This window comes from Lissotriton helveticus, chromosome 5_1 (genome assembly GCF_964261635.1).
Source record: "Lissotriton helveticus chromosome 5_1, aLisHel1.1, whole genome shotgun sequence".
Classification (NCBI taxonomy): Eukaryota; Metazoa; Chordata; class Amphibia; order Caudata; family Salamandridae; genus Lissotriton; species Lissotriton helveticus.
Window position 1 is genome coordinate 491,867,876 of NC_136065.1, and position 12,977 is coordinate 491,880,852.

The 12,977-nt window shown below is 46.2% G+C and overlaps 1 protein-coding gene across 1 annotated transcript in view; it reads left to right on the forward strand.

Moving 5' to 3' along the window:
- Positions 1-12,977, forward strand: part of LOC144754688 (protein-arginine deiminase type-3-like) — a 417,320-nt gene that overhangs the window by 402,637 nt on the left and 1,706 nt on the right. Inside the window, exon 15 of the mRNA XM_078642811.1 lies at positions 12,678-12,809. Coding sequence (XP_078498937.1) covers positions 12,678-12,809 — 132 coding nt within the window. The remainder of the gene's footprint in view (positions 1-12,677; positions 12,810-12,977) is intronic.

Sequence of the window (12,977 nt, forward strand, 5' to 3'; positions counted from 1 at the left end):
TTGGACCTGTGTATCTCGTGAATCTCATTCTGAGATGCTTGTATTTGCAGCTCATTATATCTTTACAATAAACTTTTGAAACCTAGAAGTTGTCCGTGATCTTTAAGAGTAGAGTCCTTTCTTGGGTGAACTAATTTGCAGATAGGTGTACTGTTTCCTTCCAAGACAGGCAATAAAGGTTCAGTCGACCAGATCGAGGTTTGGATCAATAGAAATAAGGTATCGATCAAAATCTCGCCCTTTCAGTTGGTAGCTATAGAGGATGGTTGCCTTCTTGAGGACGGTGACCTAGGCCAGGTTAGCTTACCCCAAGGCCCCTAGAAATCGATGATCGGAAGAACAGCCCGCAGATGAAGATCCGGATGACGTGAGACAGAAAAAGCAGCAGTATCGGTCGAGAGTGAGTATAAAGGGTTATGCGTGTTAGATTGCGGTGTTTTTGTATTGTATCTATGTTGTAATGTCTGGCGGAGTTGAATGTCTGTAGAGTGACTGTGGAACAGGTTGTGAGCGCGCGCAACCGGTGGAAATCTTAAGTTCAAGGAGAGCTTAAGTGGTTCGGGTGTATCGGACACCCAGAGTAATTGTCAACTAGTGTGAAGGGGGTCATGAGGTACCATTGATCACCCGAGAGACCGAGATAGGGGGAACGTAAGAGTGAGTGCGTGAGTAACGGACGCTGGTCGGAAGTTACTGTGTGTGTAAGCAACCTATCAGAGAGACGATAGACATCTCGTCAGTTGTGTTGACAATTACAGATAGACTGTGGACGTACAGTCGAGAGAAGTGACCGCTTGGTCGGAAGTAGTCATTTTTCAGAGTATGAATGGGACGCATGCATAACCGGGAGACGAGTTGAGAAAGGAGGGGTGCTGCTGCGAAGCGGAGAAAAGTGACGTCAGGTGGTGTCGCGCAGTGATTGGCTGACCGGCGAAAGACCGCGCTGTGATAGGCCAGCTAGCGAACACGTCAGACAGGGTCGCGACGTGATTGGCCGACAGGAGAAAGACCGCGCTGTGATAGGCCAAGCTAGCAAAGCCGCGACAGGATTGGTGGATTGTCATCAGGAAGTAAACAGAGTAGCGAGGCTGGATTTTGTGCGCATAATTATGAAGTGTTTTAAATGGTTGAAAGCGCTGTTTAAAAAAGAGAGAAGAGGATCGTATGAAGGGGAAGAAGCCCCGCCGGAGGGTACGCCAGCTCGTTATATGGCAGTAAATGTTGGGTTGCATACGATCCTTTGGATATCAGAGTGGAGTAAGATTACTGAAGGAAACGAGGAACTGACGTTCCCGAAGTACGGGACGTTCAGATTAGAGGTGTTACATCGATTGAAATCAGTCATGACCTCAAAGAGACCCTTGCCTAGACCAACCCAGTTTGAAGCCCTTGAAGCATGGCTTAGGGCAGCGCATGAAAGGAATATGAACAGACGACAAGAAAGGGTGAAACGCTCGGTAAGGGCAGTACAGGATGCCAGGTGGGATGCGGATGCTAAAAGATGGAGAGTGCATAATTTGGAAATAAATAAACTGTACCCAGTGTTAGAGGCGCCAGTAAATAAAAGCCCCCTAGAAGAAGATGATGAGAGCGAAACAGAGGACAGCCTGATAAACAGATTACTGACAGACAGGCCACCCCCGTATAATAGAGCAGGGGGAGAGGTCGAGAATACGGAAGGAGAAAAGGGGGGCATTGCAGGAGAGCATAGACCGCTTCCCAGTTCACAGTGGGATCCTGAGCCAAAGAAAGAGTTGTTCCAGCCTAGTCAGGTGCAGCAGGTGGTCGGTAGGTTTGTGGTACAAAGAGCGCCGGAAACGGAAAGTGCCACATCCTACCCATTACCAGATGCACTACAGGTACCTGTTACCATAGGTCCTATAATATCGATATATGACCAAGAGAGAGCAAAAGGGGAAGAACGGAAGCGGAAAGACAGAGAAAGAGCAGAGCAGGCAAGGAGGAACGATACCACTAATTCCCCAAGTCAGATGCCGATACCCAGAGAGTGGAGCACCCCGATGCACACAGCAGGGGACCCAGGGGGAGATCCTGGGGGCCCCAGATGGCCAATGGATCTGAGGGGATCTGGACGAAAGTCCTTTCAAGAACTAAATGAGTACATGAAGCAGTGGGATGAGGCAGTGAAGGCTCAAAAGTGCATCAATGCTGCAGAAGCAGAAAGGGAAAGTCAGGACAGCAGAGCACGAACTCACTGCGGGGCTGGGGAGAGTAGCCCGGAGTGGGACTGTAGAGGGAGTAGGGGAGTCACCCATTGGGCCCGGAATGGAGGTAGAACAGACCTGGAAAACGGGGGCCCCGGGAGTGGAGGGGTGGCGTGCCCATTACTCAGTGAAGGGGAGAAGAGAGCGCAAGAGTACAGGAACAGCTTTAAGTGTCCACACTGTGTGCCCGGCACCGGAGAACTGAATGGGAGTTGTGAGAGGTCGCACCATAGTCCCTGTGATGACAGAAATGAGCGCAGCCCAGGGAATATGGGGAACCAGGAAGGATCGTATCGGATATTGAGCGATACGAGGCAAAGGGAGTGTAGCGACCAGAGGGAAAATAACAGAGAGATGTGCGGTGAGAGGAGAGAAGAAGAAGAGAGTGGGCAGAGAGAGAGTAGGGATAAAAGGCCCGTGTTCCATCACCTTCCAAGATCGGATGGCCGAGCATGGGACCTGGAGAGATGGGAGCAAGGGAGGCCACCCATTAATTCTCCCGAGCCCAAACGCAGAGCTCGAAGTTGGGATGGTAGGGAGACCAGGGAGCCCCCTTCAAAAGACATATTGCGAGCTGAGATAAAAGCCAAGAGACTTGATGTCTCCAGCTTAAGGTCAGATCTGGATGACATGGTAGATGGTACCCTGCCTTTAGAAAGAATGGAAATGTATGAACAGGATGAAATACTGTATATGGCAAAGGACATCACACGAAAGGCGAGAGCAGTCCATGAGAAGTTAGTCGAACTAGCAGGCAAATATATGGTGGACTTGTCAAGAACCAAAGCATTACAGGGTAACCACAGGCTACATTACTCAGATCGAGATCTAGATGAGAGGAGAACGATTGGGCTGAAAACACACATAAGGGAACTGATTACTGGAATAAGGACATGGAGGGCACTAGATAAATGGGAAGAGAGGTGGTCCAAGAAAGGGACCGGCAGAAGAAGCATGATTGGTATAACACCAGGACAGCAGGGAATAGAAGCTTACCCTTTGCGTGAAGTTGCCAATGGGAGCTATGTACATGTCCCTTGGAGTAGGGGAGATTTAGCTGCTTTTACCACATCTTTCCCCAAGTTACGAGAGAGCCCCGTGGAGTGGTACAAGCAAGTCGAGAGGTTTGTAAAGATCTCAAAAGTCCTATGGATAGATCTGAACACGCTGTTTGACATTGTAGTACCAGGAGATCTGTGGACAGCATGCAAGGTTAGCGCTGAGTGGCCCACAACGGAGCCAGAGAGAGATGCTAGGACTAATGGGCCGTCCGAGATCGTGATGGCAAAATTCGAGAGAGTGATGACTTGGCTGAAAGAAAAAGTGCCAATGCAAGACATAGATTGGGTCAGAATAGACAGAACGAGACAGGAACCCAAAGAGACAGTCCATGAATATTACGAGAGATTGCTGAAGGCGTTTAAACAGTATAGCGGCTTGGATGTAATGGATCCAAAGGACATAGGGCAATTTGTGTCCAAGTTCGTCCTGGGACTGAGACCGGATATTAGTTTAATGATTCAGCAACACTCGATTTGTTGGCAAAGTAGACCCCTAGATGAAATACTGAGATATGCCAGGTACTGCTGTGATGAGGTAGACTCCAAGACTAAGAAACTAAAAGAGAAGCTGATGGTGGTACAATTGCAGGCAGCAGGAAAGGGGGGACCGCAACAACAGCAGCAAGGGACAGGTACAGGAGGTAAGAAGCAGTACAGTCAGAACAAGGGTAATGAGGAGAGTACTACCTTTAGACCCAGAGTAGACATAGCTACCTTGAAGAAAACGACTAGGTGCCACCAGTGCAACGAGTTGGGGCATTGGAAACGCGAGTGCCCTTACAATGTAGAGATCGGAGAGCAAGAGATAGAGGAGGAAGAGGTTCAGAGCGCACCTATGAGAGGGGCGACGCCATACCAAGGAAAGGTGCTCAAAGGGGGGGGGGCTCCTCCCCGAGCCCAGTTCCCGCAACCTCCTCGAGTAGGGAGTATGGGTAAGACCTATAGACAAATGCCCCTGTTTGTGGAAGGTGAAGAATGCTATTATGTGGACCCATTAACCGGACAGAGAGTGGAAAGAGAAGACTGCACCCTTGGGGCAGCCTTAGAGGTAGATCAGAGGGGACCCTATGTGGAAGCAGAAGTAGCAGGGTGCCCTACGACATTTCTGGTGGACACAGGAGCCACTAGATCCACGATCAGATCAGCTGCAGTTCCAGACCTGCCCATGTCTGGAGAGACCATACAGGTGGTAGGGGTCGCAAACAGGAGAATAACCAGCCAATTGACAGAACCGGTACAGGTGAAAATAGGGAAGTACCGCGATGAGCACCAATTTGTGGTTTGCGATTCAAGCCCTGTGTGTCTGCTAGGAAGAGACCTGTTGTGCAAATTGAATTGTACTATATATTGTACACCCCAGGGAGTGGAGGTATTGACTAATGATGATGATGCAGATTTCAAAGTTGCAAACTCAAGAATATGTGTGGAGCTGTACCCTACTTTGACAGTAGACGAGCTTCCCTGGGATTTGAGAGAGACAGTGGCATCAGAGGTATGGGATTTCACTGGGGAAGAGATTGGATTGGTCAAAGGGGTGGACCCAGTGAAAATTGTAGTGAAACCGCATGCTGAGTTCCCAAGAACACCCCAGTATAAATTGACTCCAGAAACGATTGCAGGCATAAAACCCGTGATCGAGTCCATGATTAAACAGGGAATACTGAAAGAAATCGTGGGTAGTCCATGTAACTCCCCGATTATGGGTCTGCAGAAACCAAATGGGAAATTCCGGATAGTGCAGGACCTTCGAAAGATTAATAACATAGTTGTTTCATGTTGTCCAGTGGTACCGAATCCATCAGTGATACTGTTTCAGATTCCATTCCAAGCTGAGTGGTTCACTGTGATAGATCTTTGTCAGGCTTTCTTTTCGATCCCTTTGGACGAAGATAGCCATTTTCTTTTCGCATTTAAGCTGGAAAATCGCGTCCTAACATGGTGTCGTATCCCTCAGGGGTATACAGAGAGTCCATCGATCTTTAACCAGCTTCTGAAGAAAAATCTTGAAAGTCTAGTGCTGCCCCAGAAGTCAGTTCTGGTCCAGTACATAGACGACCTCCTTGTGGCGTCAGAAACAGAAGAAGCTTGCAGGGAAGACTCCATTGCTTTGTTAAATCACCTAGCTGCCAATGGGCACAAGGTGTCCCCGGGAAAATTGCAATACTGCCTGACAGAAGTACAGTACTTGGGACACAGAATTGAGAAAGGCAAACGAAAGGTGTCACCAGACAGGATAGAGGCGATCATGAAAATGAACGCGCCTCAGACACAGAGAGAGGTCAGGATGTTCCTAGGGATGGTGGGTTATTGCCGACAGTGGATCGTGAACTTTTCACTGAAAGCAAAGCCCTTGCAAAAACTGACGCACAAGGAGGTGAGTGATCCGGTACCATGGGACAAAGACTGTTTGATGGCATTCTTACAGCTGAGAGAGGACCTGTGTCGTGCTCCGGCATTGGGAATGCCTGATTACAATAAACAATTCTTTCTTTACTGTTGTGAGAGAGAAGGTTGTGCGTTGTCTGTGTTGGTCCAAATCCATGGGAATGCCCGTAGACCAGTTGCTTATTTCTCAGCTACTTTAGACCCAGTAGCCGCAGCGTTGCCCGGATGTCTCAAATCCGTTGCTGCAACGGGTGTCAGCATTGAGAGATGTGAAAATATTGTTATGGGGCACCCGTTAGAGGTGTGCGTGCCACATTCTGTTGAACTGTTGATGACCAGGACCAAAACACAGCATCTGACCAATAGCAGGCTCACGCGCTATGAGCAAGTTATTCTTGCTGCAGAGAACGTGACCCTCAAGAGATGCTCTGTTTTGAACCCTGCTACCTTAATGCCACTTCCAAATGATATTGATGATGATGATGAATATACAGACCATGACTGTCTCGATGTGACTGAACTATGCACCAAACCCAGACCCGACATCGTAGATGAGCCACTGACCGACCCAGACGAAGTTTTCTTTGTCGATGGCTCATGTGTAAGAGACGAAGTTGGGCAGTTGAGAGCAGCTTATGCTGTTTGTACAATTGAAGGAGTTGTGGAAGCTGGGTGCCTGGAAGGAGTACACTCCGCTCAGGTAGCCGAGATTATTGCCCTAACACGTGCTTGCTTAGCAGGCAATCAAATTCGAGTCACCATCTACACCGACAGCCAATACGGGTTTGGGGTAGTTCATGATTACGGGCAGTTATGGTCTCAAAGAGGGTTCATGACTTCTTCAGGCTCTCCCATTCGCAATGGAGAGTTTGTGCGCTTGTTGTTAGAAGCATTGCAATGTCCAGCAAGTATCGCAGTTGTAAAGTGCATCGCACATACCAAAAATGAGGACTTTGTTTCGAAAGGCAATAGATATGCTGATGAAGTTGCGCGGTATTGCGCGGAACAAGGTTACTCTTTCACAGAGGTGGATGTGGGTGGAATAAATGTAAGAACTGAATTAGCCATGATACTGGAAACTGTTGATACTTGGGATGAACTGTCAATCATGCAAGAAAATGCTCCAGATTCTGAAAAAGAAACATGGGAAAGGGCAGGATGTGTAATGGGTGAGACTCATTTTTGGGTCTCAGCAGACGGCAGAGCAGTGTTGCCTAATGAGATGGTGAGTCCAATGGCTAGACTCATACATGGTCCCGTACACTTAGGGAGAGATGCTATGCTGAGAGTGTTTAGACAGACTTGGTACAATCCTAAGTTTAGAATAGCAGCAGAAGCAGTGTGCCAGCGTTGTGTGACCTGCCAGCAGCTGAATGTAGGGAAAAGAACACCAGTTGCACTAAGTCACATAGGAAGGTCTGGAGGTCCATTCAACAGAATGCAGATAGATTTCATTGAAATGCCAAGATGCAACCGCCTCCGCTATGTCCTGGTGGTTGTTTGTGTGTTCTCCAGATGGGTTGAGGCATACCCTACACGTAGGTGCGACACCCTCACAGTGGCTAAGTTACTGCTTAGAGAACTTATCCCTCGGTTCGGGGTGCCGGCCTTTTTGGAATCAGACAGGGGAACACATTTTAACAGCGAGCTTGTGAAGATGATTTGTGTTGCACTGAATATAGACCAAAAGCTCCATTGCAGTTACCGACCAGAAGCCTCAGGAATTGTGGAACAAATTAATGGCACGATCAAGTCCAGAATAGCGAAAGTTTGCTCCTCAACGACCCTGAATTGGCCTGACGCCCTGCCATTAGTACTCATGAGCCTTCGTAGTACCCCAGACAGAAGAACAGGGTTGTCACCACATGAGGTGTTAATGGGGAGAGCAATGAGACTGCCATCTATTCCAGCTACTGCACTGTTAAATATCACAGATGATATGATCCTGGACTATTGTAAGGGGCTGTCTGACGCCATGCGTTCTGTGTCCCTTCAGGTGCAGGCTGCAGAGGTTCCAGCGTGCCAGGGCCCTTGCCATGACCTGTATCCTGGGGACTGGGTCCTGGTGAAGAAACATGTGAGAAGAAGCTGCTTGGATATTCGTTGGCGTGGGCCCTACCAGGTCATCCTGATCACAAGTACAGCTGTAAAGGTGGGAGGCCTGCCCAACTGGATACACGCGTCGCATACGAAAAGGGTTCCAGCACCTCTGGAAACAGCTCCTCTCTCGGATGGACGTCCAGCTGAGGACCAAGAAGCCATAGAGGGGGCTAGCCAAGCTGTAGAGGTGCCAGTGGAAGCAGGGAACGAGTCTGACCAAGCTGAGGACGGTCAGTACAACAGCGAAACAGAAGACGCTACAGAAGGAGAAGACAGCTGGGAGTACGAGTCTGACCCTGACAGGTCTGAAAGAGAGCGAGAACAGACCAGAAGGAGAAGGAGTAGAAGGGCACGTGGAGAAGCAAATTGGCCGCAAAGAAGAAGTTCTAGCCTGAGGTCAACTCCAGAAGCAACCCTTCCTCCGATATCAGAAGACTCAGACCCAGAAGAAGGTGCTCAGGGCGCTGAGGCACCGAACCGAAGGAGGTCAAGAAGAGTGCGTGTGCCTAACAGAAGATACTCCACACCTGAGTGGACATATCTGGCGACAAATGTCTGTGAAACCGGAGACAGGGAGGATCCGAGCGGTGGTGGTGTCCAGTTCTGAGCCCATTATCACCGTGGAAATACAACTGTTGGTACCCGGTGTCGAACAAGAAGGGTCACTAACATTCGTGCTCCCCAGACCTCCCCGCCTCAGCAAGTTAAAACACATGTTTCTTACAGAATTGAAATTCCCCGACTTTGGTACCACGATAACAGCACATGAAGAGCATACTCTTCGCATGGAAATATTGAACTATGCTATTGAAGCTGCAACCACAAATCTAATAGTCGATTGTTAAAGGACTTTGTAAATAAAGCAAGCAGAAGAAAAGAAGATTACCTAGCGCCCAGGAAGCAGAGAATTTTAGGGAACCCCTTGAGTGGATGGAGAAGGGCTAGGGTTGTCTTTTTGAACTGTGAAAGGACTTTTTGCGAAAAAGGCTGTCAGCCTCCAGCTGTGTGGATTCTAAAGACACAAAAGGATTGAAAGAGACTGTAAAGGAACGAGAGGAAAAGAACTTTTTTTGCAAAGAGAAAGGGAAAAGCTAGATTGTCTGACGAAATGGAGGCCGGCACCCCGAACCGCAGAGCTAAATGTATAATAGGTACACTAATAGTAGGAGTGATAATATTAATAGCTTTAGTGGTAACAATTTCTTATGTAAAGGGACAGGAGGAAGAGGTAAAGGTAACTGATGCGAATTCTGTAGTAACACTTACACCCACTGTTGCAGGTGAGAAAAGGGAAAACACTCAAGAGAAAGCGTTATTGGCTGCAGAAGCCCGCAGGTTACATGTAGACGAGTCCCAAGGAGACTTTAGGTCAAATGCTTATGCTAAACTTTTGTATGAATACGTGGATGCCATGGAGGTTAAGGATTGCTACGTCTGCATGCAGTTGCCTGCGTCTGTAGATGAAGGAATTCGATATCATCACCTCCCTCTGACATATGGCATTACATGTAGCTTATTGCTTAGTATATTTTATGAGAGAGATAGTTTTGAATACTATTTCTCCAATTATGATTCTGTGTTGCCAGAAGTCCCGAATTATAAGCAGATGAATAAATGGGATTACTGGAAGAGTGAAGACAGATTGGCCAAGTTCTTCATTCCTTGGATTACCTTAGATACTTCACATGCCCGTAGAAATAACCTGACATGTAAGGTGTCCGAAGTCGAGAAAAAGTTCATAGGGCAGGTGGATGATCGTTACAGGAGACAAAAGATTTTGAAAAAATCAGGACAAGGGAAATTAGATTGGACCGAGGAAGAGAAGTCACACAAGAGAAAGGGTAGTAGTGGTCCAATAGCTTTAGATAAAGCGCAGAAAGGAAAGTTATGTCTTCACCGAGCCAAAACGTATTATGAAAATGTATACGTGGGTGAAGTTGACTGTGAACATGCTTTTAATTTAGAGTACTACACTAAGGATTTCCTGAAGGGAATGCAAGTGATTCCAAATGTGTATTTTGTATGTGGAAGAAATGCTTACGTGAGACTACCTGACAACTGGTATGGATCATGTTACTTGGCAATTGTCTTCCCCAAAATATATCATGCACAAGACTTATTGATCATTGAGGGCCAGACATCATCGAGGGGAAGGAGGGATTTAGGCGATGCAGAAATGGTTGGAGATGTCTTTGGAGCTATGTTCCCTCTTTTGGGAATAATCCTTAATGATGTTAAAATTAGACGACTGGCAACAGTTGTCGACAGGTTGTCTGCCAGCACTGCTCAGTCCTTAATGCTGGTAGAAGGAGAGATGCAATCGATAAGGGCTATGGTTCTTCAAAATCGGCTTGCATTAGATGTCTTATTAGCAAAAGAGGGCGGAGTCTGTAAGGCTTTGAAGGTTCAGGAATGTTGCACTTACATTCCAGACCTTTCAAAACCCCTTGAGAAAGTTATTAAGAACATAACTAATATACACAAAGAGATCGAAGACTTGAGTAGAGAAAATGTCTGGGAAAAGGTGGGCCACGGAATGAGTACAGTTGGAGGGTGGTTTTCCACCTTGGGCAAAAGCTTTATTTGGTACATCCTAAAGCCTATCATCATAATATTGATCTGTGGGATAATATTGTGGGGATTGGTGAGGGTATTCAAATGGTACAGAGCAAGAAGGTCAGAAAGGGCCCAAAGAGAACAGTTGCAGAGATTGGCTGCCATACAAGATAATCAGTACAGGAGCCTGAGAGCTCTGGAAGCGCAGAGAATGCCAGCAATAACTGCAGTTTAAATGTTAGTGATGACCCCGAGAGGTCATCAAAGGGGGGAACTGAGAGAGCGCAAACTGATATAAATATATGAGTACATCACATTTACCTATAGAGAGCATAATTCATGAAGAGAAATGCCATGAGTGCTAATAGTATTTGAAATTATATTCTAAATGTATAGCTAATATAGAGATTTAAGTAGAAGTGGAATTAATACAGAAATGTGTGACATTATATGATTTTATTAGACGTGATTATTTTGAATCTATGTCGTGTAGCTGTTAACATATAAGATGGTCTGTGGTAAAACGCAGAACGTGGTAGGCCTCAGGGCCAGAGCTGGAGCTAAAAGGGAAGGTGTTTCTTTTTACGACACAGATTGTTTAACGTTTTTGGTCATTGCATTAATGGGCCATGATTTAGAGTAATGTTTTCTAAATAATAGAATAAGAGTTTTAACATGCTTTAATTAAATGAAGAAATTGAATGCTATAATCATAATGTGAAATATTGTAGGCCTGAAATGTTTTAGCATTGATTTACACGTACATGTCTGGGCTGAGAAATGTTGCAAGCCTTTTTAGAAGTCTATGAGAGTTGGGTTCTTGGCGGCAGATATCTGTCTGCAACAGGAAAGGGGGGATCCAATTATAAGTGAATGAATAGAGGCCTGTTCAGTAGACGGCCCAGACATGGAGGAGGGTTCTGGAATGTTTAAGGGGTATCAGCGGGCCGGAGAAGAGACTGAGAAGCAAGGTCAACTCTAACGTCTGAGGCCCAATACAAAGCATCATGGAAAAAGCCCGAAGTTGCACCACGTGAGAGGCGTTTCGCAAGGGGCGTCTCAAATGTTGTTGACTGTTTTGTATTAGGGACAGCACCCCTGGGTGGAGTTAGAGCAGAGACCTGAGGACCCTTTAGAGAGAGGATGGGTAGGCAGTGAGGGGTCATGACTGGAGAACTTTAGGTTTTCACCAAGAGACTTAGAGTGGGTGACTTCCCTTGGGGGTCATTCATTGCTGACACCTTTGTTAGGTTGGGATTTGGTTAAGTAGGGATACCATCTAGAACAGGGTAGGGACGCCTAACCTGTGTTTGTTTTCCTCCAACCTAAATGAAGGAGAGATATGCGTCTATGCTGATAGCTTTGCTATTTTTAGAACTTGTGTTAGTGATTTCTGTTGCTCGTCTGAGGGCTTTTCGAGAGCACATGTATGTAATTGGACCTGTGTATCTCGTGAATCTCATTCTGAGATGCTTGTATTTGCAGCTCATTATATCTTTACAATAAACTTTTGAAACCTAGAAGTTGTCCGTGATCTTTAAGAGTAGAGTCCTTTCTTGGGTGAACTAATTTGCAGATAGGTGTACTGTTTCCTTCCAAGACAGGCAATAAAGGTTCAGTCGACCAGATCGAGGTTTGGATCAATAGAAATAAGGTATCGATCAAAATCTCGCCCTTTCACCAGCAAAAACCAAACTCAAGCAACAAACCGTGATACTCTTCATCACAGCCATCTGTCACATTATAAACATTTCCATAAACGAGAAAAGTGCAGAAATCAGCAACAGCTTGGGTGCACTGGTAGCAAATCCTGCATTTACTAAATGGGATTGTGCCTTTATTTATTGATAACCACATTTTTTCCATTACAAGACACATGGTCGGCTCTTCTGTCCAGATTATAAATCTCGTGTACTCAGTCCTAATAAATGCTTAAGAATGAGCCTGTCGGAGAGGTCTTTGGAATTGAATTTAAGAAATAAAATGAGTCTGAGAGGTGGATGGCTCCTCCCCATAAGGGCACTTCATTGACCTGTAAAGTGTAGCAGTGTTCTTCAGATTTAATTTTTCACATTCCCTTGTTTAATAAAAATATCAGTCTAAATAGAGCTGCCATTTTCATCTTCTGCTATCTTCTATCCTTATACCCCTTGCTCAAAGCAGATTTAGGAGAGAGGGAATGTTAGAATGTTGGCACTTTTTCAGATACTTTGACATTTTCTTTGAAGTTGTGGAATCCTTGCAGCACAGTTGACAGTGCAGTGTAAACTAGCGAGTGCTACTCTTCAGTGAACTTTTCAGGCAATGGCTTCTGTCACAGTTTTTGTTTCTATATTTTTTTCCTCTCCAGGGCTGCATTGACTGGAACCGAAAGATCCTTAAGAAGGAGTTGGGTTTAGAGGAGAAGGACATCATTGATATTCCTGTGTTGTTTGAAAGACCTGAAAAAGAGGCCAGAGTGGCTGCTCTCTTCCCAGACCTGGTGAGCAGAATATTAATGGGCCTTACAGACCAGTTTGGAGCCATTGCTTGAGATTGCATATACTGTATGTATTGTCACAAATAACTCCTTATTTCTTGTGATACCAAATCTTCTGTGTGCCTTTGTATTCCCATTTCCAAGGGTTTTTTGTTATGGGACTTGTACTGG